General features: G+C 45.5%; 1 protein-coding gene across 1 annotated transcript in view; it reads right to left on the minus strand.

Moving 5' to 3' along the window:
- Positions 1 to 1,011: 1,011 nt before the first annotated feature.
- The window catches only part of LOC120920425 (B2 bradykinin receptor-like), a 32,503-nt gene continuing 9,947 nt past the window's right edge, over positions 1,012 to 23,567 (minus strand). The window contains exon 2 of the mRNA XM_040332514.1: positions 1,012 to 3,017. Coding sequence (XP_040188448.1) covers positions 1,944 to 3,017 — 1,074 coding nt within the window. The 3' untranslated portion in view covers positions 1,012 to 1,943. The remainder of the gene's footprint in view (positions 3,018 to 23,567) is intronic.

Consider the following 23,567-nt stretch of genomic DNA (forward strand, 5'->3'; position numbering starts at 1 on the left):
TTTCTCTTGTATTGCAACCTTTTGGGTTCTTTAATGTACTGTATGGCAGTCATAGCCTGTTGGTTAACTGCTCTTGATGAGAAACAACTATTTTAACAAAGTCCTATTCAGATCCTGTTCTATAGGCCCTCATGGAACAAAAAAGAAAGAACAGCTGGGACAAGAGCTAGGACTTCCTAGCACCCTCTCAGGTTACTGTGCTGGTCTAAAACTCATATACCCCTTGTTAAAAATTTATGTCAGATTTTTATTTTTGTCTGTGAACCATTATTGAGGAGATTTTCCCTCACTTCCTGTCCCTGTGATTCCCATACTAGACTTATCAGAATGGCTCAGTTATCAGTTCAAATGTTGTTTGACGTTCTAACTCTTACCCACTTTCCTAAAATTGTCATTTTGTTTTTGTCTGTATCTTGATAAAAATTGTCATCGATTTCTGGCCTAATGCTCATAAAAACCCAGCAGAGGCTTCAACACTGTATAAAACAAAGGGTTTTTGCTGGAGTTGAGCTTTAAAGTTTATGTAAACCCTAAGGCCCCGTACACACGAGGAGACATGTCCGATGAAAACGGTCCGCGGACCGTTTTCATCGGACATGTCTCCTGGGAGCTTTTAGTCTGATGTGTGTACACACCATCAGACCAAAATCCCCGCGGACAGAGAACACGGTGACGTAGAAGACACTGACGTTCTCAAACATGGAAGTGCAATGCTTCCATGCATGCATCAAATCAATTTGACGCATGCGCGGGATTTCGGGACGCTGGTTACACGTCATAACCAGCGGACATGTCCGATTAGGTGTACTAACCATCGGACATGTCCGACGGACATGTTTCCAGCGGACAAGTTTCTTAGCTTGCTAAGAAATTTTTGTCCGCTGGAAACCTGTCCGCTAGGCCGTACACACGGTCGGACATGTCCGCGGAAACTGGTCCGTGGACCAGTTTCAGCGGACATGTTCGACCGTGTGTACGCGGCCTTAATCAATTTTTCAATTTGTTTGGCATCATACCTCACTGTATATACATTTTTATGACAACGTTTTATACCTGGAGATCCTGCCAGTAACAGCACTTTCTGTTGCAGGCAGACAACGCTAAGCCACTGCCTTGAAATCTGTAGGTAAAGAAAATATCCCTAGTGCCGCACACTGTGCAAACCCGTTCATCACACAAGTGATAGTAGTCTCAGCCCAGCTGTGTCTAAGCCATATCCCCAATGCAGTGTGCCCTGCTGGGCGAAACACGTCAGGGAAGGGCTTAGATGGAGCAGGGCTGAGGCTGTTATCACTGGTGTGATGGACAGGCTTGCACCGTATATGGAGTTTGGGATATTTCCTTAGCCTCCAAAGTGCATAGAGTCAGAACTGACTCCTCACTCAGCCTGCACCCATCGGACATGGCTATAAAAGCCTGAGCGAAGACCCAAAGCTTTACACAGGTTCCCACTGCCTTAAAAGGTAGCATTCATATTGCCATGCAGGCTCCTTCAGTTGGCTGATGGGCTGCCTCTCTGGTAGACCTGATAGGTAACCCGACGGCCAACTATAGGAGTGAATAACATGGCAAGCTGACAATGCTGCAGCCAAGCAAGGCAGTGGCTATGTGTTGTCTTTCTGCAACAGGAAGAACTCAAAGATCTCCAAGTGAGAAATGAAACAAATAAAAAAATTCAAAAAATGATTTGCTTAAAAAACTGTCTGCAGTAAGGAATGATGACAAGTAAACTAAAAAATAAATTTAGAACTATACTTTAAAGAGCAGAAAAAAAGTTGCAGTACCGAATGTTCACTGCAAGTATGTAGATAACTGATGCATTTTTACTCTTTTGCATTAAGCCTTTCTAATGTTAGAGGTCCAAAGGGATCGACCTTCCAACGTACACAGCTTACTGGATCACTGAGAAAATCCCTTTAAAGCAAAACTCCAGATTTGTGCACTCAAGAGATGGACTTCTTTTTCTGACAATCCAGATAAAAGGAAGATTGCATTGTGTCCATGGAATAATTTGTTTGAACGGAAGGGCTCCTTGTCCTGAGCCTTTCCGGCACCAGTGGCCGGTAGACCTCTAATGCTTTCTTTCTAAAATTGTTTCCGACAATTACATACAAGAGTGGATTGATGCAGCTGTTACTGAAGCCAATGTAGGTCGATATTTGGTTAAAGATTTCATTGGGCTGTTTTACAGAACACTCATCCTGGAAGACCTTCAACTGCAGCAACGTGTCTATAAAAGTCGATATTTGGAATGGAAGCCAACAGGCTATAAAGACCAGCAACACGGATAAAACCAACAACGTGGCTCTTTTTTCATTGTTAATTTCCTTAAATTTCTGCATGGTGTTATTTCTCAGGACATTTATAATCTGGAAGGAGCAAAATCCAATGACTATTACAGGTATCAAGAAACCAATAACGTTTAAGATGATATTGTTTACAAGAATCCACTCGTTCGATGGATGTTTTATGATGCATGCAGTGATGTTTAACTCATGGACAAAGTAAACTTTTCGGAAAATAATTTTTGGTAAGCTCACAACTACCGCGAAGGTCCAAATCATGGCGCAGATCACTTTGGCCCACCAAGGTCTTCTCATCCGACCGACAGACATGGTCTTCACTAAAGCCAAGTATCGATCAATGCTGACCATCAACAAGAAGTAGATGCTGGCAAAGAGGTTTAACATGATCACGGTGTTCACAGCAACACATAAGAAATCACCAAACGGCCAGGAGAACCCTCTAGATATGGAAATGGCCCAGAAGGGTAGGCCACTGATGAAAACCAAGTCCGCAGCTGCCATATTCCCCAGATAGATCTCAGCTACAGTGCAGCGACTTTTATGAAACAAATAGACTGAAATGACAAATGCATTTTCTATGAATCCCAAGATGAAGATGAGCCACATGTAGACTGGTTGGTATTCGAACAGCCATCGAAAGCCTTCAATGGCAAAACACGACTTAACTGATGTTGTGGAATTTTCAGACATTGTGAGAGGGGTGACTGGCTCCTGTAAGAGAAACAAAAGTAGAGTTACTGGATATCAAGTAAGCTTTTAGCTGGCCATATCAATCTTTTCTCTAACGTAGTTGTTGCCCTACAGCCAATCATATCCAACATAACAGCATCATGGGCCCCTGTGCAAATTCATGTATTGGGGCCCCTACCAGCCTGGACCCAATTTACGCACCTACTCCCAAGAATTAAAGTATAAATAGTTGATAGAATTAAACATATATTCATCTACTATTTTAAAGCGAAGGTTCACCCTAAAACAATTATATACCATTAAATCCAGCATACTTCCGACATGTACAGTATGCTGGTATTTTTATTTTTTCCGCTGTACATACCGTCTTATAGTTCTTTTTCACCCGGGTTCTCACTACTGCCGGGAGTAGGCGTTCTTATGAAGAGGCGTAGATGATTGACGTGGGGATAAGGCGCGTCACGCATTCCGAAAATATACGAACTTAGACTCGGCTCTATATGGCGCCTACAAGCAGTGGTTTTTACAAAAAAAAATTCTTTATTATTTTTTGCAATATTTTTTTACAATAATTTTTTATTTTCTTTTACAATTTTTTAGGATCACCATTGGGGGGCTTTGGGGAGATATCAGGGGCCTAAACAGACCCCTGATATCTTACTTTTCAGACAGAGAAAGGGGCTGAGGACAGAGATTCCCAAGTCCCTTTCTCTGCAGCCAAGCAGCAGAGGGAATCTGTGCAACACAGGGTGATTAGGGTGTGCCTGGGCACACCTGGCGCACCCTGTGCGCACGCCTATGGGTCTGGGCTTTGACTAGGCCATTCCAACACATTTACATGTTTCCCCTTAAACCACTCAAGTGTTGCTTTAGCAGTGTGTTTGGGGTCATTGTCCTGCTGGAAGGTGAACCTCCGTCCTAGCCTCAAATCACACACAGAGTGCTACAGGTTTTGCTCAGGAATATCCCTGTATTTAGCACCATCCATCTTTCCCTCAACTCTGACCAGTTTCCCAGTCCCGACTGCTGAAAAACATCCCCACAGCATGATGCTGCCACCGCCCTGTTTCACAGTGGGGATGGTGTTCTTTGGGTGATGTGATGTGTTGGGTTTGCTCCAGACATAGCGTTTTCTTTGATGGCCAAAAAGTTACATTTTAGTCTCATCAGACCAGAGCACCTTCCTCCATACATTTTGAGAGCAACAAAAGAGAGGTTGTGTTTTGTAGTCCAGCAGAAAAATTATACAAAATTATAAAATTATACAACAGTTTATAAGCTTGTAAGCATGTCAGACAATGTAAATCCTAGTACCTGAAAGAGAAGAGATGACAATATCCTCACATGTAGTGTGCATGTGGATATTATAAGGTAAAAACAGACATATCTTTGCCTGCATTTCCACAACGCGACAGGACTACTAATCACATTTATGCACCTTATTCCAAATCTCTTTGGAAGTGTTCAACTTCATTGTTGATACATTGTTATATTTTATGTACAAATTCCTGTCATTGTTTATGGATAGGCTTGCCTAGTTAGCCTTTTAGATAGTTTTTTGTGCTGGAAACGGCAATACTTTTTCTTCTTTATTTTGTTCTACATATTACGATATTTTATATCTAAATAAACAAATCTATTTTTTAGAAAAAATCTTTTCTTGCGTAAATATATTCTGACCAACCAAATCGTGCCTAAAAAGTCCAAAAACTAGCCCTTAGTTCTCTCCTTTATCAAATCCTAGTACCTGTTCAGTTCTTAGTGGTGTTCACAAATGACACAGATCAGCCCTGCTGCAGCCTCACACCTTAAAGTGGTTGTAAAGCTTAGATTTTTTTTTTAAACAACAAACATGTCATACTTACCTCCACTGTGCAGTTTGTTTTGCACAGAGTGGCCCTGAACACCGACTTCTAGGGTATCTCTGCGGCTCTCGCGGCTCCTCCCCGCATCGTATAACACCCCTAGGAGAAGCGCTCTCTTGGGGGGTTACCTTGCGGGCGTGCTCCCGAGTCCATCATTCGTGGTCCATAGACGCTGAATGTAGGACTCGGCCCTGCCCACGTCATTGGATTTGATTGACAGCAGCGGGAGCTATCAATCCAATTAAGAGCTGAGAAGCCCGGGCAGAGGGACATCCCCACCGTGGGACATTCCAGGGCTCAGGTAGGTACTTTTTCACCTTAATGCAAACACAAGGGTTTACAACCTTTAATTCCAAGTTACATTGTTCCAGTCTGATCACTGGTGGAGAGGAGAATGAGGAAAGCCTACCTTTTGCTTGCAGACACCCATAATGTCAAGCCAACATGAAGGCAGTATTAGCTTAGTGGAAGAAGACTTTACTCAGTTACTGAAATGTTGACAGGACAAGACTCATTAAGTGCAATTTCTACATCTCCCATCACAGTTAGGCTAATTAATGAAGCGCTCAGTCTCCTAGTTAAAGTTGGATCACTTCCCAGCATACATATGCTTATCGCTGTCAAAGAATACACGTCACTCTCATTGGTTTCTAAAAATGCTGGCTCTGCTACTGCTCCCCGACTGACCCAGCTGCACTGAATGCTGAAATCAGCTTCTTTCTGAGCTCCCTCTAAGATGGGGTTCTTAACTTAAGGAGCAAAATATGTCTGATAGGGATGTAGTGATGTACAACTATGAACAGAATATGTAGACATGGACTTGGCGTGGAGATATAGAAGAGAAATTGAGCACCATAAAAACAACTTTATTATGTACCGTATTTTCCAGCGTATAAGACGACTGGGTGTATAAGATGACCCCCTAATTTTCCAGGAAAAAATTTGGTTTTGGGATATACTCGCCGTATAAGACTACTCCCTTCTTACTAGTCTTTCTGGAAGCTGAGGGGGAGCCAGAACCGCTGACAGAAACAGGCTTTTTCAGATCTCACTGTGCAATTACATTACATTGAATAAAAGTGATTGATGAGCGCAAAAACAATAGTGTAAAGAAAATTCAATAACAGTGAAACGTCCAATAAGGAATACTCTAATGAAGAGTAAACTCCAAAAGTGATGAAAAAATTAATACCACTTAAGTAACATAAGTGACAAGTAGGCACAATGGATATGAAAAATCCAGTGTGTAAGTATGGTACTAGAAATAAAAGCAAATAGTGAAATAAGTTCATATGTGGCAATTCCAAAAAACAGGAGTGATTAGAGATTCCAAAACGGTGACTGGATGTCCGTGCAGAGTGATGACAACAATCCACAAAAAGCAGCTGAGCTCACAGTGCGCTTACCTCACCCACATGCAATAACAGCATGGTATCTCCACAGATGGAATGTCTCCCGAGAAACGAATCCTCCTCACCTTTCCTGTAGTGACAGTAGCTGGAAGCCTGTATGTTATGGAAATAGCGTCCTTCTGGCTATGTCTGCAGATGCGGTCTTCACAAAGATGGAGGCTCCGTGTGCAGAAACCACATTCAGATGACCCAAAATAAACGGAAAAAAACTCCAATAGTGAAGTAATTCCAGATGGATTTAATAGCGTCCACAAAATAAAACAAAGCAGGGTTCAGTGTAACAAAATCTGAACCAAACGAAACAGCGAGTGAAACGGCTATGTGATCGGGTAGATTCGACACTTCCGGTCACGTCTTTCGATGCCTTACGCGTTGCGTCACGTGACTTCATCAGAGCCTCTGATGAAGTCACGTGACGTGACGCAACGCGTAAGGCATCGAAGGACGTGACCGGAAGTGTCGAATCTACCCGATCACATAGCCGTTTCACTCGCTGTTTCGTTTGGTTCAGATTTTGTTACACTGAACCCTGCTTTGTTTTATTTTGTGGACGCTATTAAATCCATCTGGAATTACTTCACTATTGGAGTTTTTTTCCGTTTATTTTGGGTCATCTGAATGTGGTTTCTGCACACGGAGCCTCCATCTTTGTGAAGACCGCATCTGCAGACATAGCCAGAAGGACGCTATTTCCATAACATACAGGCTTCCAGCTACTGTCACTACAGGAAAGGTGAGGAGGATTCGTTTCTCGGGAGACATTCCATCTGTGGAGATACCATGCTGTTATTGCATGTGGGTGAGGTAAGCGCACTGTGAGCTCAGCTGCTTTTTGTGGATTGTTGTCATCACTCTGCACGGACATCCAGTCACCGTTTTGGAATCTCTAATCACTCCTGTTTTTTGGAATTGCCACATATGAACTTATTTCACTATTTGCTTTTATTTCTAGTACCATACTTACACACTGGATTTTTCATATCCATTGTGCCTACTTGTCACTTATGTTACTTAAGTGGTATTAATTTTTTCATCACTTTTGGAGTTTACTCTTCATTAGAGTATTCCTTATTGGACGTTTCACTGTTATTGAATTTTCTTTACACTATTGTTTTTGCGCTCATCAATCACTTTTATTCATATTACTCATTTGTTGTTATTGCAATTTTAGATTTGAGCAGCACTAATTTATTCATTATTTCATTTTAAGTTATTATTTTTCACTCTTCACTTTGGGTATTGGCTAGCGCTTTAGTTCCCCCCTTTTCTAATTACATTACATTCCTCACTGTGCCATTACATTACATGCCATCACCTGCCCCCACTGTGCCATCACTTGCCCCCACTGTGCCATCACTTGCCCCTCACTATGCCATCACTTGCCCCTCTCTGTGACATCACTTGCCCCCACTGTGCCATCACTTGCCCCTCACTATGCCATCACTTGCCCCTCACTGTGCCATCACTTGCCCCTCACTATGCCATCACTTGCCCCTCACTGTGCCATCACTTGCCCCTCTCTGTGCCATCACTTGCCCCTCTCTGTGCCATCACTTGCCCCTCACTGTGCCATCACTTGCCCCTCACTGTGCCTGAACTTGCCCCCCACTGTGCCTGAACTTGCCCCCCACTGTGCCTGAACTTGTCCCCCACTGTGCGAACAGTGCAATCACTCACGTTTTTCTGAATCGACTTGCAGGCGGTGACAGTCTCTGTGCTGCGAGCGTCAATGATTTGAAAGCCGCGCCTTCTCCTCAGACTGTCCTGTGATAGGCGGAACACAAATTTTCCCAGCAGCACCTCTGTTCTGTGTTCCGCCTATCACAGACGTCTTCTCTATCACGGACGTCTTCTCATCTCGTCCGAGGATGAGAAGGCATCTGTGATAGGAGGAACACAGAACAGAGGCGCTGCTGGGAAGATTTGTGTTCCGCCTATCACAGGACAGTCTGAGGAGAAGGCGCGGCTTTCAAATCATTGACGCTCGCAACACGGAGACCGTCCCAGGCGTATAAGACAACCCCAGATTTTGGATGCATTTTTTTGCATCCAGAAAGTCGTCTTATACGCCGGAAAATACGGTACTATTAAAAATCCATTACATGACATTAAAAATTACTCTCCACATAGAGGTTCACAACATGCAAAAATTCCGATTACAGTTCACATGTGGACTCAACGCGTTTCAGGAACACATGTGACAGAATCAGTATATGGAACCCACTCCTAATCTTTAATAGAGTAATATCAGCCAGTAGGGTAGACAGGAATTCATAGCATGTGAATGTTGACCATAGAGATGAAAATGAGTATGTCTCTATGTCTTTATGAACCTTGCTTTGTGCACTGGTTCAAATCATTTGGTGGAGGGGGATTATGGTGTGGGGTTGTTTTTCAGGGGTTGGGCTTGGCCCCTTAGTTCCAGTGAAGGGAACTCCTAAGCATTGTCGGCCCATCCATAAGGGGATCCTGGGCGCCACCCCCTCTCTCCAGCCACCCCCTACATGCAGTGGATAGATTCATGCATAGCATGAATCTATCCGCGGCTGCCCCCTATTCATGTGTCGGGCCCCTTTCTGGTCACCGGGCATATGAATTACAGTGGCCAGAGGCTCTAATAGGCTTCAAAATATAGTGGACTCAGGACGTAGAGAATTGAGTCCACCCAGGTGTGTTGCAACAGCGAATTAAAATTCACTGTTGTAACACTGATCCTCCTCCTGGGCAATCGGGAAGCAGGTATGAAACGGAGAGGAGACACCGCGGAAGCTGCTCCAGGAGAGGACACTGGAGCATCTTTCCCTGAGCCCACCACACTGGAAGAAGGCAACATCTGACCGCTGCTCTCACATCCAGGGCAAAGGACAGTGGGTGGTGGTGGGGGTGTTAGTGCCACGCCGCAGTGGGGGGTAGGTGGTAGTTGTGCTAGTGCCGCTCCACTGGCGGCCCGAGGGAGGAGGGTTGTTTGCCGTCTCCCAAAAAAACATAAGGCATCAGCATACCAAGACATTTTGGACAATTTCATGCTCCCAAAATTGTGGGAACAGTTTGGGGATGACCCCTTTCTGTTCCAACATGATTGCGCACCAGTGCATAAAGCAAGGCACATAAAAACATGGATGAGCAAGTTTGAGGTGGAGGAACTTGACTGGCCTGCACAGAGTCCTGGCCTCATGCCGCTAAAACACCTTTGGGATGAATTCGAGAGGAGACTGTGAGCCAGGCATTCTCATCCACATTAGTGACTGTCCTCACAAATGCACTTCTAGAAGAACGGTCAAACTTTCCCATAGACACAATCCTAATCCTTGTGGACAGCCTTTGCAGAGCTGATGCTTTTATAGCTGCATAGGGTGGGCCAACTCAATATTGAACCCTATGGACTAAGACTGGGATGCCATTAAAGTTCATGTGCGTGTAAAGGCAGGTGTCCCAATACTTTTGGTAATATACTGTACAAGAAGTGGGCTTTAGATACACTTTAAGGGGAAGATTCTCGTACATTTGCATGGGCGCAGCGTATGTGAGATACGCTACGCCGCTGTAACTTACTTTTCTAATCTTTGAATCCAGAAAGAATTTGCGCCGTAAGTTACGGCGGCGTAGTGTATCTCTCACGGCGTAACGCTGCGGAATTCAAATGCAGCAAGTAGGGGGCGTGTTTCATTTAAATGAAGCACGTCCCCGCGCTGAACGAACTGCGCATGCGCCGTCCCTAAATTTCCCGCCGTGCATTGCGCTAAATGACGTCGCATTGGTTTTGACGTGGACGTAAATTACATCCAGCCCCATTCACGGACGACTTACGCAAACAAAATAAAATTTTAAAAATTTGACGCGGGAACGACGGCCATACTTAACATTGCGTACGCCACCAGATAGCAGCTTTAACTATACGCCGGAAAAAGCCGACTGGAAACGACGTAAAGAAATGCGACGGCCGCTCGTACGTTCGTGGATCGTCGGAAATGGCTAATTTGCATACTTGAATTCGATGGGAACGCCACCCAGCGGACGCCGAAGAATTGCATCTAAGATCCGAAGGCGTATGAAGATGTACGCCTGTCGGATCTAACCCAGATGCCTGTGTATCTTGTTTTGAGGATTCAGAACAAAGATATGACGCGGGAAATTTGAAATTACGCCGGCGTATCAGTAGATACGCCGGCGTACTTTCTTTGTGGATCTGCCCCTAAAGGTGCAAAAATAATTGCCATGTGAACATCCAGAGGCGACGTGTACCAATACCAAAAAAAAAAAGACAATTATAACAAACCAGTTCATATTTCATGATTTCCTGCATCAGTTCCTTTGTAGTTATTTTTTTTTTTTTGTTCAATGCCAAGACATGCCACGTTTTGTTATGTAGTGCATGCTAAATGCTTCTTTACACATCATTTGCTATCATTGCTCTCATAAATCTTTTTTTGTTGGAATGGCGAACGTTGAACAGAGTGGGAGCTGGGAGGACTTTAAACCTTGTGGCGTTACGCTCTTTCCACAAATTTCCAAGATCCTGCACACACTGGTACCTGTGCACTCATTAGAGATGAGGGATGGTAGTTCTTTGTATTGTATAGAATTCTGATTGTCATGCTTGGAAAGCAAGCCCATTGTGAACCATATCGCAAACTGCAGATCAAGTACAACCTGTCCTCACTTAGAACACATCTCCTTTCCATTCCCACAGCCATTCATCTTCTGCTAAAAGGACACTATTCATTTTCTTTTAACATCTAGAGAAAATATAGTTAAAGGAAAACCACAAGCAAGACGTAAAATGCCACCAATGCTATCCCTGTCTGTATATTGGTTTTGGAAGCAGCACTAGGGAGAACGCTTAAAGCAGTGTTCCAGCCACAATTTTTTTTTCTTAAAGTCAGCAGATACAAACACTGTAGCCATGGGCGTCCGCTCCATAGGGCAAGGGGGGGCAATTGACTCCCCCTGGAAAATCGAGAATGTGTTGAAGAGTCTTGCGGCTGTGGGCTGTCTGAGCGGTCCCGGGCCAGATGTCACACAGACACAGCAAGCAGAGTGAAGCCGCCTTCCCCTACAGTGTTTATTTGTACACAGGGGGAGGGAACCATGCTGTGACCTGGCTGTGCTGATGGCTGATCTGAGGTACTGAATGGGATGGGGGGAGGGGAGGTCCGTCTGTGCTGAAGGGGGGTCCATCTGTGCTGAATGGAGGGGTCTGTGCGGAATGGGGGGGCTGTGCTGAAGGGGGGGGTCCATATGTGCTGAATGGAGGGTTTTGTGCTGAAGGGGGGTTCTGTGTTGAAGGGGGATCTGTACATTCTCTATGCTATATTTAAATGGGCATGGAGTGAAGCTAAATTATCTCAAGAGCTATTTCACACTGCCAACTGGCCGCGTTATTGGGAAAGTGCCGCTTCACCATCGTTTTAGCTGTGCTATTCGGCCGCTAGCAGGGCGCTTTTAACCCCTGCTAGCGTTTGAAGAAAGAGTTAAATGTGTATCGCCACTGCGGAAGCTCCCCCGCCTGAAAAAATTTCAGCGGACACCCATGACTGTAGCTGCTGACTTTTAATAGGGACACTTATCTGTCCAGGGAGCCTGCGATGTCGGCTCCCCGAGGCCGATCCCTCCATTGGATCGGGTGCCAGTACCGCCATCCTAACTAAGGGAAACAGGCAGTGGAGCCTTGCGGCTTCACTGTCCGTTTCCTACTGCGAATGCGCGAGTCGCACAGCGCTTTGTGAATGGCCCACATGTCCCAGAAGACAGCGGGCCACATTTCCCATGAGACAATGCGAGGGAGGAAGAAAACTTGGAGCTCCGCGGAGAAGGAAGTGGCAGATTAGACCATGTGGACGATAGTGGAGCTTTTAAGGAAGGAAGGGGGGGGGGGGTTGCATGGAGAGGCCAGAGCTGAAGATGGGTGAAAGTGAGATGTGGATGGGGGATGCAGAGGTAAGCGTCTGTGGAAGAGGGCTGAACTCTGCACTCTCTTTGTATTGCACCCCAAACTCTGCACTCCTTGGCCCAGATTCACAAAGACTTACGACGTTGTATCTCCAGATACGCCGTCGTAAGTCCGAATGGCCGCCGTCGTATCTATTCGCCTGATTCATAGAATCAGTTACGCATAGATTTGGCCAAGATACGAGTGGCGTAAGTCTCCTACGCCGTCGTATCTTGGGGTGCAATAATTACGCTGGCCGCTAGGTGGCGCTTCCTTGATTTCCGCGTTGAATATGTAAATGAGCAAGATACGGCGATTCAAGAACGTACGTACGCCCGTCGCAATTAGTTACGCCGTTTACGTAAGACATACGCCGGCGTAAAGATAAAGCATGTCTCTAGGTGGCGCAGCCCATGCAAAGTATGGACGTCGGAACAAGCGTATCTTTTTACGTCGTTTGCGTAAGTCGTACGCGAATAGGGCTGTGCGTAAGTTACGCTCACGTCACAGGCATTGAGCCAACGTATCTTTGGGCGTAAATACGACGTGATACTGAGCATGCGCCGCATGCGCCGTTCGTTCGGCCATGCATCTACATGGGGTCAAGCCTCATTTAAATACAACACGCCCCCTACCAGCCTACTTTGAATTACTCGCGCTTACTCTACGCCCTAGTAACTTAGGACGCAAGTAAGTAAAAAAAAAAAAAAAATCGCAGATCGCTGCCATTACTAGTAAAAAAATAAATAAAAATGCCATAAATCTATCCCCTATTTTGTAGACGCTATAACTTTTGCACAAACCAATCAATATACGCTTATTGCATTTATTTATTTTTTTACAAAAAATATGTAGAAGAATACATATCAGCCTAAACTGAGGAAAAAAATTGTTTAAAAAATATATTTTTTAATATTTATTATAGCAAAAAGTGAAAAATTAGTTTTTTTTTTTTCAAAATTGTCGCTCTTCTTTTGTTTATAGCGCAAAAAATAAAAATCGCAGAGGTGATCAAATACCACCAAAAGAAAGCTCTATTTGTGGGGGGGGGGGGGGGTGACATAAAAATATATTTGGGTACAGTTTTGCATGACCACGCAATTGTCATTCAAAGTGCGACAGAGCTGAAAACTAAAAATTGGCCTGGGCAGAAAAGGGGGTGAAATGTCCTGTATGGAAGTGGTTAATGCTGATTATTGCTAATTGATAGTCTGGATCTTGCAGGGAAAGCAGCTCATATTGCTCATTTTGTATTATTATCTCTGGTTCATATGTACTCATTACCCATATAAAAGTAAAAATGTTCACATGTATCTATTTAGAGACAGGGAGATGAAGTAAATGTAGCGCTGCCCTTGCAAGGGCCACTGAATTTAATTGTTTTTTCCCCAAACATTACAGAGGTCACCAGCCACCCAAGCAGCAGTCCATTCCCTCCGGCTCCAATAAACAGTCTAGGAGTTGTGTTTTTGTGCTTTATTGCTGATACAATTTGTAACAGGAGAAGGATTGAGGCATGGGATACTACAAAACAATTCATACTTAGCATTTAGAGGATAATCTTCTCCTTAAGCACTAGAGGTCCACGCTATAGTCAAATGACGGCTGCAGCGCGGGCCTGAAAATCCGGGAGGCCGTCAATAGACGTCCTCCCCTTTGCACACGCAGGGCGCGCGGCGCACGCTGTGATGACCGTTTCACTGAGACTCCGTGGATCACAGATCCGTGTGATCACTTGATGTAAACAAAGAATCGGTAATCGTTTTTTTTTCTCCTCACGCTGAAAAAAAAAATCGATCCCCGGCTTGTTTACAAGAGACATCGGTCCCGAAGAGGAAGGAGGCACATCTACCTAATCAGTGCGCTCAAATAACGCCTGCCAGTGCCACCTGCCAGTGCCCACAGTGCCACCTATCAATGCCCACAGTGCCACCAATCAATGCCCACCTGTGATGCCAATCAGTGCCACCTAGTAATGCTGCCTATCAGTGTAACCGATCAGTGCCCATTATTGCCACTCATCAGTGCCCATCACTGCCACCTATCAGTGCCCATCACTGCCACCTATCAGTGCCCATCACTGCCAGCTATCAGTGCCACCTATCAATGCCACCTATTAGTGCCACTTCTCAGTGCCCACCAGTGCCACCTATTAATGCCCTTCAGTGCCACCCATCAGTGCCACCCATCAGTGCCACCTCTCAGTGCCCACCAGTGCCACCCATCAATGCCCATCAGTACAGCCTCATCAGCGTACATCAATGAAGAAGAAAAATTACCCGTTTGCAAAATATATTTTTTTAAATCTGTCTTTTTATTTATTTTTTAACAAAACAGAAAAACTGTAGAGGTGATCAAATACCACCAAAAGAAAGCTCTATTTATGGGGAAAAAAAATATAAAAATGTCATTTGGGTCCAGTGACCGCGCAATTGTCATTCAAAGTGCGACAGCGCTGAAAGATGAAAATTGGTCTGGGCAGGAAGGGGGCCCAGTAGGCAAGTGGTTAAACAACTGTAAATACTGGACAGCCTAAGGCCTCATAGCTGGGGACCATGCACCAAGTCTCTGGCATCTGAGTACCCTGCACCACTACACAGCTGTTGGTATCCAGTGCACACATAGCCTGAGCTATATGGGCTGGGTGTAACAAGATGTCTGCTGCTGCTTGCTGCAGCGGAGTGCAGGGTGTACCAAGATGGGCGTTGCAGCATTTTTTTTATATATAAATTCAGTGTCATTTTTCGCAGCATTTCAGTGCCAGCCACCTGTCAGTGCAATCAGTGCCCACAAGTGCCACCTATCAGTGCAATTAGTGCCATCTATCAGTGCCCACAAGTGCTACCTATCAGTGCAATTAGTGCCATCTATCAGTGCCCACAAGTCCCACCTATCAGTGCCAGCCACCTATTAGTGCCCATCAGCACCAGTCAGTGCCCATAAGTGCCACCTATCAGTGCTACCTATCAGTCCCCATCTGTCAAACTGCCACATGACATTGAAAAAAAAGTATTGGTATTCGGTATCGGCGAGTACTTGGAAAAAAGTATCGGTACTTGTACTCGGTCTTCAAAAAGTGGTATCGGGACAACCAGGGTTGGACTGGGACAAAGATTTGGCCCTGGACTTCATCCAGACCGGCCCACTTTAATTTTGCAAACACGCACAAAAAACATTATTTCATCAGTGACCATGACCAGCAGTGGCAGTACATAAATTAATTCATGCTTGTGCCCTCCTTTATTGCAGAAATACTACAGGAGAGGATCAGAGACTGCAAAACGTACTACAGGCAAGGGTCAGAGACTGCAGACATGCTACAGGAGATGGTCAGAGACTGCAGACATGCTACAGGAGATGGTCAGAGACTGCAGACATGCTGCAGGAGATGGTCAGAGACTGCAGACATGCTACAGGAGATAGTCAGAGGCTGCAGACATGCTACAGGAGATAGTCAGAGGCTGCAGACATAGTACAGGAGATGGTCAGAGACTGCAGACATGCTGCAGGAGATGGTCAGAGACTGCAGACATGCTGCAGGAGATGGTCAGAGACTGCAAACATGCTACAGGAGAGGGTCAGAGACTGCAAACATGCTACAGGAGAGGGTCAGAGACTGCAAACATGCTACAGGAGAGGGTCAGAGACTGCAAACATACTACAGGAGAGGGTCAGAGACTGCAAACATACTACAGGAGAGGGTCAGAGACTGCAAACATACTATAGGAGAGGGTCAGAGACGGCAAACATACTATAGGAGAGGGTCAGAGACGGCAAACATACTATAGGAGAGGGTCAGAGACTGCAAACATGCTACAGGAGAGGGTCAGAGACTGCAAACATGCTACAGGAGAGGGTCAGAGACTGCAAACATACTACAGGAGAGGGTCAGAGACTGCAAACATACTACAGGAGAGGGTCAGAGACTGCAAACATACTACAGGAGAGGGTCAGAGACTGCAAACATACTACAGGAGAGGGTCAGAGACTGCAAACATACTATAGGAGAGGGTCAGAGACTGCAAACATACTATAGGTGAGGGTCAGAGACTGCAAAAATACTATAGGAGAGGGTCAGAGACGGCAAACATACTATAGGAGAGGGTCAGAGACGGCAAACATACTATAGGAGAGGGTCAGAGACTGCAAACATGCTACAGGAGAGGGTCAGAGACTGCAAACATGCTACAGGAGAGGGTCAGAGACTGCAAACATACTACAGGAGAGGGTCAGAGACTGCAAACATACTACAGGAGAGGGTCAGAGAGTGTGCGGACATAATTGGGCTGAAATTGCACCCAGGTGACGTGTGCATTGCACAGATCGCACAACGTGTTCCTGTGTTTTTCACTTTGCTGCACTAACTTGGCTGGAAGGGGGGCATTAGTTTGGGCACCTGGAGCATTTGTGCACATCACTTGTGGGGTGCCAAGGGCCACCCCCTCTGTGGCAGAGAGTATCTCTTTGATTTGAGGGGGGAAGGAGAGGATATGTGCTAAGGGGGGGTGGATTTCATATACAAGCCCCCTTGCAGCACAAGTCCTAAAGTGCCCCCTAAAACATATCCTCTCCCCCCAAATCACTCAAAGTGAACTGTAGGCTTGTTCTCCAGTCCCCACCTTTGGAAAACTTACTTTGCAGTTGTTCAGGTAGTCTCAGACGAGCAGCATGGTGAGCCTCCTCCTCCTCTGTGCACACAGGAAATATCACACAGCAGGAGAAGGAGGGGGCGGGCTCAGTTCTCTCCACTGCACTCTGCAATGTATGTGTATCAGGGCCAGGCAGCCGGGGACTGCGGGGAGAGATGTCGGCTGACTCGGCTCTCTCTGCAGTAAAAAGTGTAGCTTGTAGCAGCGTGCAGGAACGAAAATAGCCGCACAAGCTGCTGCTCAGCAAGCCCTCTACAGTACTGATAAGCAGCGGTCAGCAGAGTGCAGAGACTCGGAGCTGTGACTGAAAATCGGCCCACTGATAGATCAGCCCACCGGGAATCTCCCGGTCCTCCCGATGGCCAGTCCATCCCTGGGGACAACCCTATTGATCACCCACTGTGTCCATTCATAAAGGGAAGAACCGTTAAATTACAGATTTACAGGCCCCTTTGCCCACTTATTCTAAGACATCCCCCTGTGTGTGCCCACAGCAGCAGCTGTTGGGAGAGAAGAGGAGGGAAGCCGGCAGCGCTTCCAGGGGGAGTCAGGGCAGTAAGGGGAATCTGCACTGCATGGGATGATTAGAGTGTGCCCAGGCACATCTGGCACACCCTGTGTTCACGCCTATGTATGGGGCGGCCGGGTAGTGGTTAAAGGAAACCGTTGCAGTGACAGGTGCATGGTCTTAAAGTGTAAGTAAACCCACCTATCATGTTCAGGCAAGGAAGCTGCCATCTTGGCCTATGTTTAATCTCCAACTGCCATGATGCTGCACATGTGATCAGTTATGGCACCAGCCATTGGATGGTTTGACAGTTTGGTTGAGAGCACAACCAATGTGACAGTTAGCAATCCCGGCATGCTGGAAATGTAACTGCTTTTTGAAACTGTTAGATCGATGGGTTTACTTCCGCTTTAAAGGAAGACCCCACTCAGCATTCGCTCACAATGAACTTTATTGTTCTGTCAGTGACAAACACTTCAAGGAGAACCTCATCTGACATGGTACTCCAAGTTTTATAAACACTCTGTTGCTGGTTACATTTATTGATGTATTTTCCATTTTAGTGAGCTGGGAAGCTGACCGGTTCTAGAAGTCTCTGGCAACTGTACAAAAGAAAAAAAAAAACAGGAGAGGCAAACATTCCAAAATTAACGTCTCCACCACTCCCTGTTCCACTCTTCAATGTCTCCGGTGACAGAGTGACCACGTACTACAGCAATCCTCCCTGATAGATTATGGTTATTATTAGATGTGGTCATAACAGGGGAGACTTATAGGCATTAATTGCTTCATTTGCACCTGTTGGATATCTGTGAGTCTATTTTCGCTCCTGCTGTGAACCATTTTAACCACTTAAGACCCGGACCTTTAGGCAGGTAAAGGACCTGGCCCAGTTTTTGCGATTCGGCACTGCGTCGATTTAACAGACAATTGCGTGGTCGTGCGACGTGGCTCCCAAACAAAATTGGTGTCCTTTTTTTCCCACAAATAGAGCTTTCTTTTTGTGGTATTTGATCACCTCTGCGGTTTTTATTTTTTGCACTATAAACAAAAATAGAGCGACAATTTTGAAAAAAATGCAATATTTTTTTACTTTTTGCTATAATAAATATCCCCCAAAAATATATAAAAAAACATATTTTTCCCTCAGTTTAGGCCGATACGTATTCTTCTACATATTTTTTGTAAAAAAAATCGCAATAAGCGCTTATCGGTTGGTTTGCGCAACATTTATAGCGTTTACAAAATAGGGGATAGTTTTATTGCATTTTTATAATTTTTTTTTTTTTTTTACTAATAATGGCAGTGATCAGCGATTTTTTTTTTTGTGACTGCGGCATTATGGCGGACACTTCGGACAATTTTGACACATTTTTGGGACCATTGTAATTTTCACAGAAAAAAATGCATTTAAATTGCATTGTTTATTGTGAAAATGACAGTTGCAGTTTGGGAGTTAACCACAGGGGGCGCTGAAGGAGTTATGTTTCACCTAGTGTGTGTTTACAACTGAAGGGGGGTGTGGTGGTAGGTCTGACGTCATCGATTGTGTCTCCCTATAAAAGGGATGACACGATCGATGCAGCCGCCACAGTGAAGCACGGGGAAGCCGTGTTTACATACGGCTCTCCCCGTTCTTCAGCTCCGGGGAGCGATCGCGAGGGGGCGGCTAGAAACGAATAGCCGCCCCCTCATCCCGGATCACTCCCAGACGATTTCCGACCGCCGCATGTACTGGGGGGGGGGGGTACCGATTGGACCCCCGACCCGCGGAAAGGCAGGGATGTAAATGTATGCCCATCTGCCTGTACGTGCCATTCTGTGGACGTATATGTACATGTGGCGGTCGTTAAGTGGTTAACCAAAAACATGTAGCAAAATAAATTTTGGCCTAAATTTATGAAAAAAAAATAGATTTTTTAATTTTATTATTGGATATGTTTTATAACAGAAAGTTATGGGTACAGTGTTGCATGACTTAGTAATTTCTAGTTAAATTAGCACAGTGCTGAACAGTAAAAAATGCCCTGGTCATGAAGGAGGTAAAGTGATCAAAAGTATGCTCGTCTACAGTATGCTGCCAAGAGCGTGACCTGTCTGGCGAGCTTACTGGACTGTGCCCAGTTTATCTTAAGAACCAGTTTACATTAATACTGATTATATCAGTCCCTTGAGTATTTATAACAAAGATCCAGAAGAAAACTGAAATATTTTATGCTGCCGTCACTTAACTGTTTATTTTTGCATGATAATGCGCTTAAAAATGTCTATCTCCAAGAAACAAATTTGGAATAATTTTTATTCTAATATATAATATCCAGTGTAGGTAAGATATTGTTTTGAAAATGAAAAGCTCTTAAAATCTCTACAGAAAACTGAATAACAATTCTGCCTTTTTATTCAGTAGGAAATTAGGAAATAGGTGTGTCTGACACCATGACATGAGATCGCCCACAACATTACGGCATGCACATTCTCACCGACAACTCACACAGAGCATATCATGTATAAACTACTGTTGCAGGATGAGAGATTTCTTATAATGCCACGTACACACAATCAGAATTTCTGACAAGAAAAGTTCGATGTGAGCTTTTGGTCGGAAATTCTGACCGCGTGTAGGCCCCATCGGACATTTTCTGTCAGAATTTCCGACAGCCAAAATTTGAGCTGGTTCTCAAATTTTCCCATTCTTCATTTTTCTGCTCGTCGTAGTGTTGTACGTCACCACGTTCTTGATGTTCAGAATTTCCAACACCATTTGTGTGACCGTGTGTATGCAACACAAGTTTGAGCCAACATTCCGTCGGAAAAAAATCCATGGTTTTCTTGTCGTAAATTCCAATCGTGTGTATGGGGCATGACTCATCTATTGTTTTTTTTTTGCCAACTTCCCCTTGCCAATCTCTTTAGAGCACCCCAATTTTTTCTAAGGCTTCAGATTTTTCAGAGTCATGGACCATAAATAGTTCCTCCACTCGGAGGTTCAGTTCTGACTCCACTCTGAGGTTCACTGCTGCCTATCTGCTTCTTGTTAAAACAGATTGAAGTTCAAGGTGTCCAGCTACATACCATTTTCAGGAGGTCTAAAAATCCAGCCTGTGTGTTTTGTAGATAAAAAGTCTTAAGCCTCGTACACGCGATCAGACTTCCATCAGACAAATCCGTGGATTTCGGTCCGAAGAGCGTTGGCTGTGAACTTGGTATGCATACAGACGGCACAACATTTTCAGCCAACAAAACCTAAATATGTATTTTTTCTACTCTTTAGCGCCACCCTTTGGGCAACTTCTAATGTTGTCTTAATGTTTAACATTGGTTCTGGGCATTCATGTTTGTAACTTTGGATTTTAGTTAGACAGATTTGTGAACACACGATCGCATAATCCGACGTAACAGATTTATTGTCAGACAGGTGGTGAGCATGAACAGCCAACATTTGTTGTCGTTAATTCCGCCAACAGTTGTCTGATGGAGCATACACACGTTCGGATTATCCGACACAACACGTCTGTCAGACAATTATTGTCGTCAAATCCGATCGTGTGTACGGGCCTTTAGTCAGCTACAAATTGCACAGACACAATGTAAACTAAATGGACAACTGTCTGTGCACACCTGATCTTCAAACCTTCAGTACCTATATGGCCATCTGTATGTGGACACGCTTCCAAGATATGATCCGCAGCCACCTCCTCCCAGCCACGTACAAGTCCATGAGTTTCTTGGGACTGTAATTGATCCCTTGAAGACTGCTGATGATGCTGAGTGCTAGGCTCCACCTCAATGCTGACACAATCCTCCTCCTCCTCCCATGGGTGTAGGAACCCTTACAAATCTGGGGGGGACAGCATTTTTACCCCTGACACCTACCTGACACATACACTGACCCCCGACACACCAACCTTACACCTACACTGAAATATGTTAAATGAAGTACAGCGCTAAATGAATAAATACATGAATGTCAATAGGTGTAATTAGGTGTAATGGTGTAATTATTAATCCTCAGGAATCGGATTAATAATTTACTGCTACACACCACTACACTACACTACACACTGACCACACTGACACACTGACCACTAACCCGCACACCACTACACTACACACTGACCACACTGACACACTGACCACACTGACACACTGACCACTAACCCGCACACCACTACACTACACACTGACCACTAACCCGCACACCACTACACTACACACCGACAACTAACCAGCACACCACTACACTGAACACTGACCCACCTGACCATTACACTGACCTACCTGACACCTACACTAACCTACACTAACCTACCTGACACCTACACTAACCTACCTGACACCTACACTAAACCACCTCACTCCTACTTCCTGCACTACTCACATTACACTGACCCACCTGACACCAACACTGACTATTACACTGACTGACACATACACTGACCCCCGACACACCGACCTTACACCTACACTGAAATGTGTAAAATGAAGTACAGCGCTAAATGAATAAATAAATGAATGTCAATAGGTGTAATTATTAATCCTCAGGAACCGGATTAATAATTTACTGATTTTTATGATGTTATCCCTCAGGGCTTTCAGCATGTAAGCCTGTGAGGGAGGCAGAGCAACCGCCGGTCAGCAGCAGTAAGGCCTCTTTCACACTGAGGAGTTTTTCAGGCGGTACAGCGCTAAAAATAGCGCTGCTATACTGCCTGAAAAACTCCTGCCCAGCCTTCTCAATGTGAAAGCCCGAGGGCTTTCACACTGAGGCGATGCGCTGGCAGGAGAGAAAAGCCAAGCAGCATCTTTGGAGCGGTATGTATACCGCTCCTTCACCGCTCCTTCCCATTTAAAACAATGGGAAACCGCGGTAATACCACCCGCAATGCGCCTCTGCAGAGGCGCATTGTGGGTGGTATTAACCCTTTATCAGCCACTAGCGGGGGTTAGCAGCCGCTAGGAGAGTCACGCCACGTGTTAATGCACAGATAGTACTGACAGAGACCGTTACATGCCAAAAGCCCCCTCCAAGCCCCCCCCCCCTTAGGAATCGGATTAATGGATTTACTGAGCTTTATGATGTTATCCCTCAGGGCTTTTAGCATCATGTAAGGGGTTAAATTATGAATCCTGCTAGGTTCCCTAAGGGGTGCATTATATAGCAGGATTAACCCCAAGGGGTTAAATAATCCAGCTATATAATGTATCCCTCAGGGAATTCGACATGCCAAATACCTAGCAGGATTCATAATTTAACCCCTTACATGAAAGCCCTGAGGGATAACATCATGATGCTCAGTAAATCATTAATCTGATTCCTGAGGGGAGGGGACTTTTGGCATGTAACGGTCTCTCTGTCTATACTCTCCTCTCCCTAACTAACTGCTGCTGACCGGCGGTTGCTCTGCCTCCCTCACAGGCTCACTTGTGACTCACTTTTTGTTGTCCATCGATCTGGTATGCCACACTGACACTGCCGAGTTGTTCCACTTCCCGGTCCCAGATGAAGGCTCTGAGCATTTCCAGGTCCGGTCAGGGAGGAAGGGTGGAGGAGAAGACGGCGGCGGCTTACAGATGCGCGGGCGGGCCTTCGCGCATGCGCCGCCCGCGTTCAAGGACTGGCCAGCCCCGCCGGAGCACCTGATCACATTCGCCCAATCCCAGGGCACCATCTGCCGCAAAATGGCGGTCGGCCGGTGACACAATAACGGAGCTTAGAAATGTGACACAAGTCCTCCTTACCTGGGGGGGATTTTGCCATACCTGTCCCCCCTGCATTTTTTCCTGGGGGGGATGCGTCCCCCCCGTCCCCCCCGGTTCCTACGCCCATGCCTCCTCCTCCTCTTCCTGTGTGATAAGCGGGCAATAAAGGGGGCCTTGAGAGGTAAGGAAGTCCTCCTCTTCCTCCCTCTGTTCTGCCTCAAGTGCCCTGTCCATTATTCCACGTAGCGTGTGCTCCAACAGGTGAATAAGAGGGACAATCTCACTGATGCATGCACTGTCACTGCTCACCATCCTCGTGGCCTCCTCAAATGGTAATAGGACAGTGCATGCATCCCTGATTATGGCCCACTGGCGTGGGGGGGAAAAAAAACAAGCTCCCTTGACCCTGTCCTTGTGCCATATTGGCACAGATACTCATTGATGGCCCTCTGCTGCGCGTTCAGCCGCTGCAGCATGGCCAACGTAGAGTTCCACCTGGTGGGCATGT

The sequence above is a fragment of the Rana temporaria genome, chromosome 13 (genome assembly GCF_905171775.1).
Source record: "Rana temporaria chromosome 13, aRanTem1.1, whole genome shotgun sequence".
In the NCBI taxonomy this organism is placed as follows: Eukaryota; Metazoa; Chordata; class Amphibia; order Anura; family Ranidae; genus Rana; species Rana temporaria.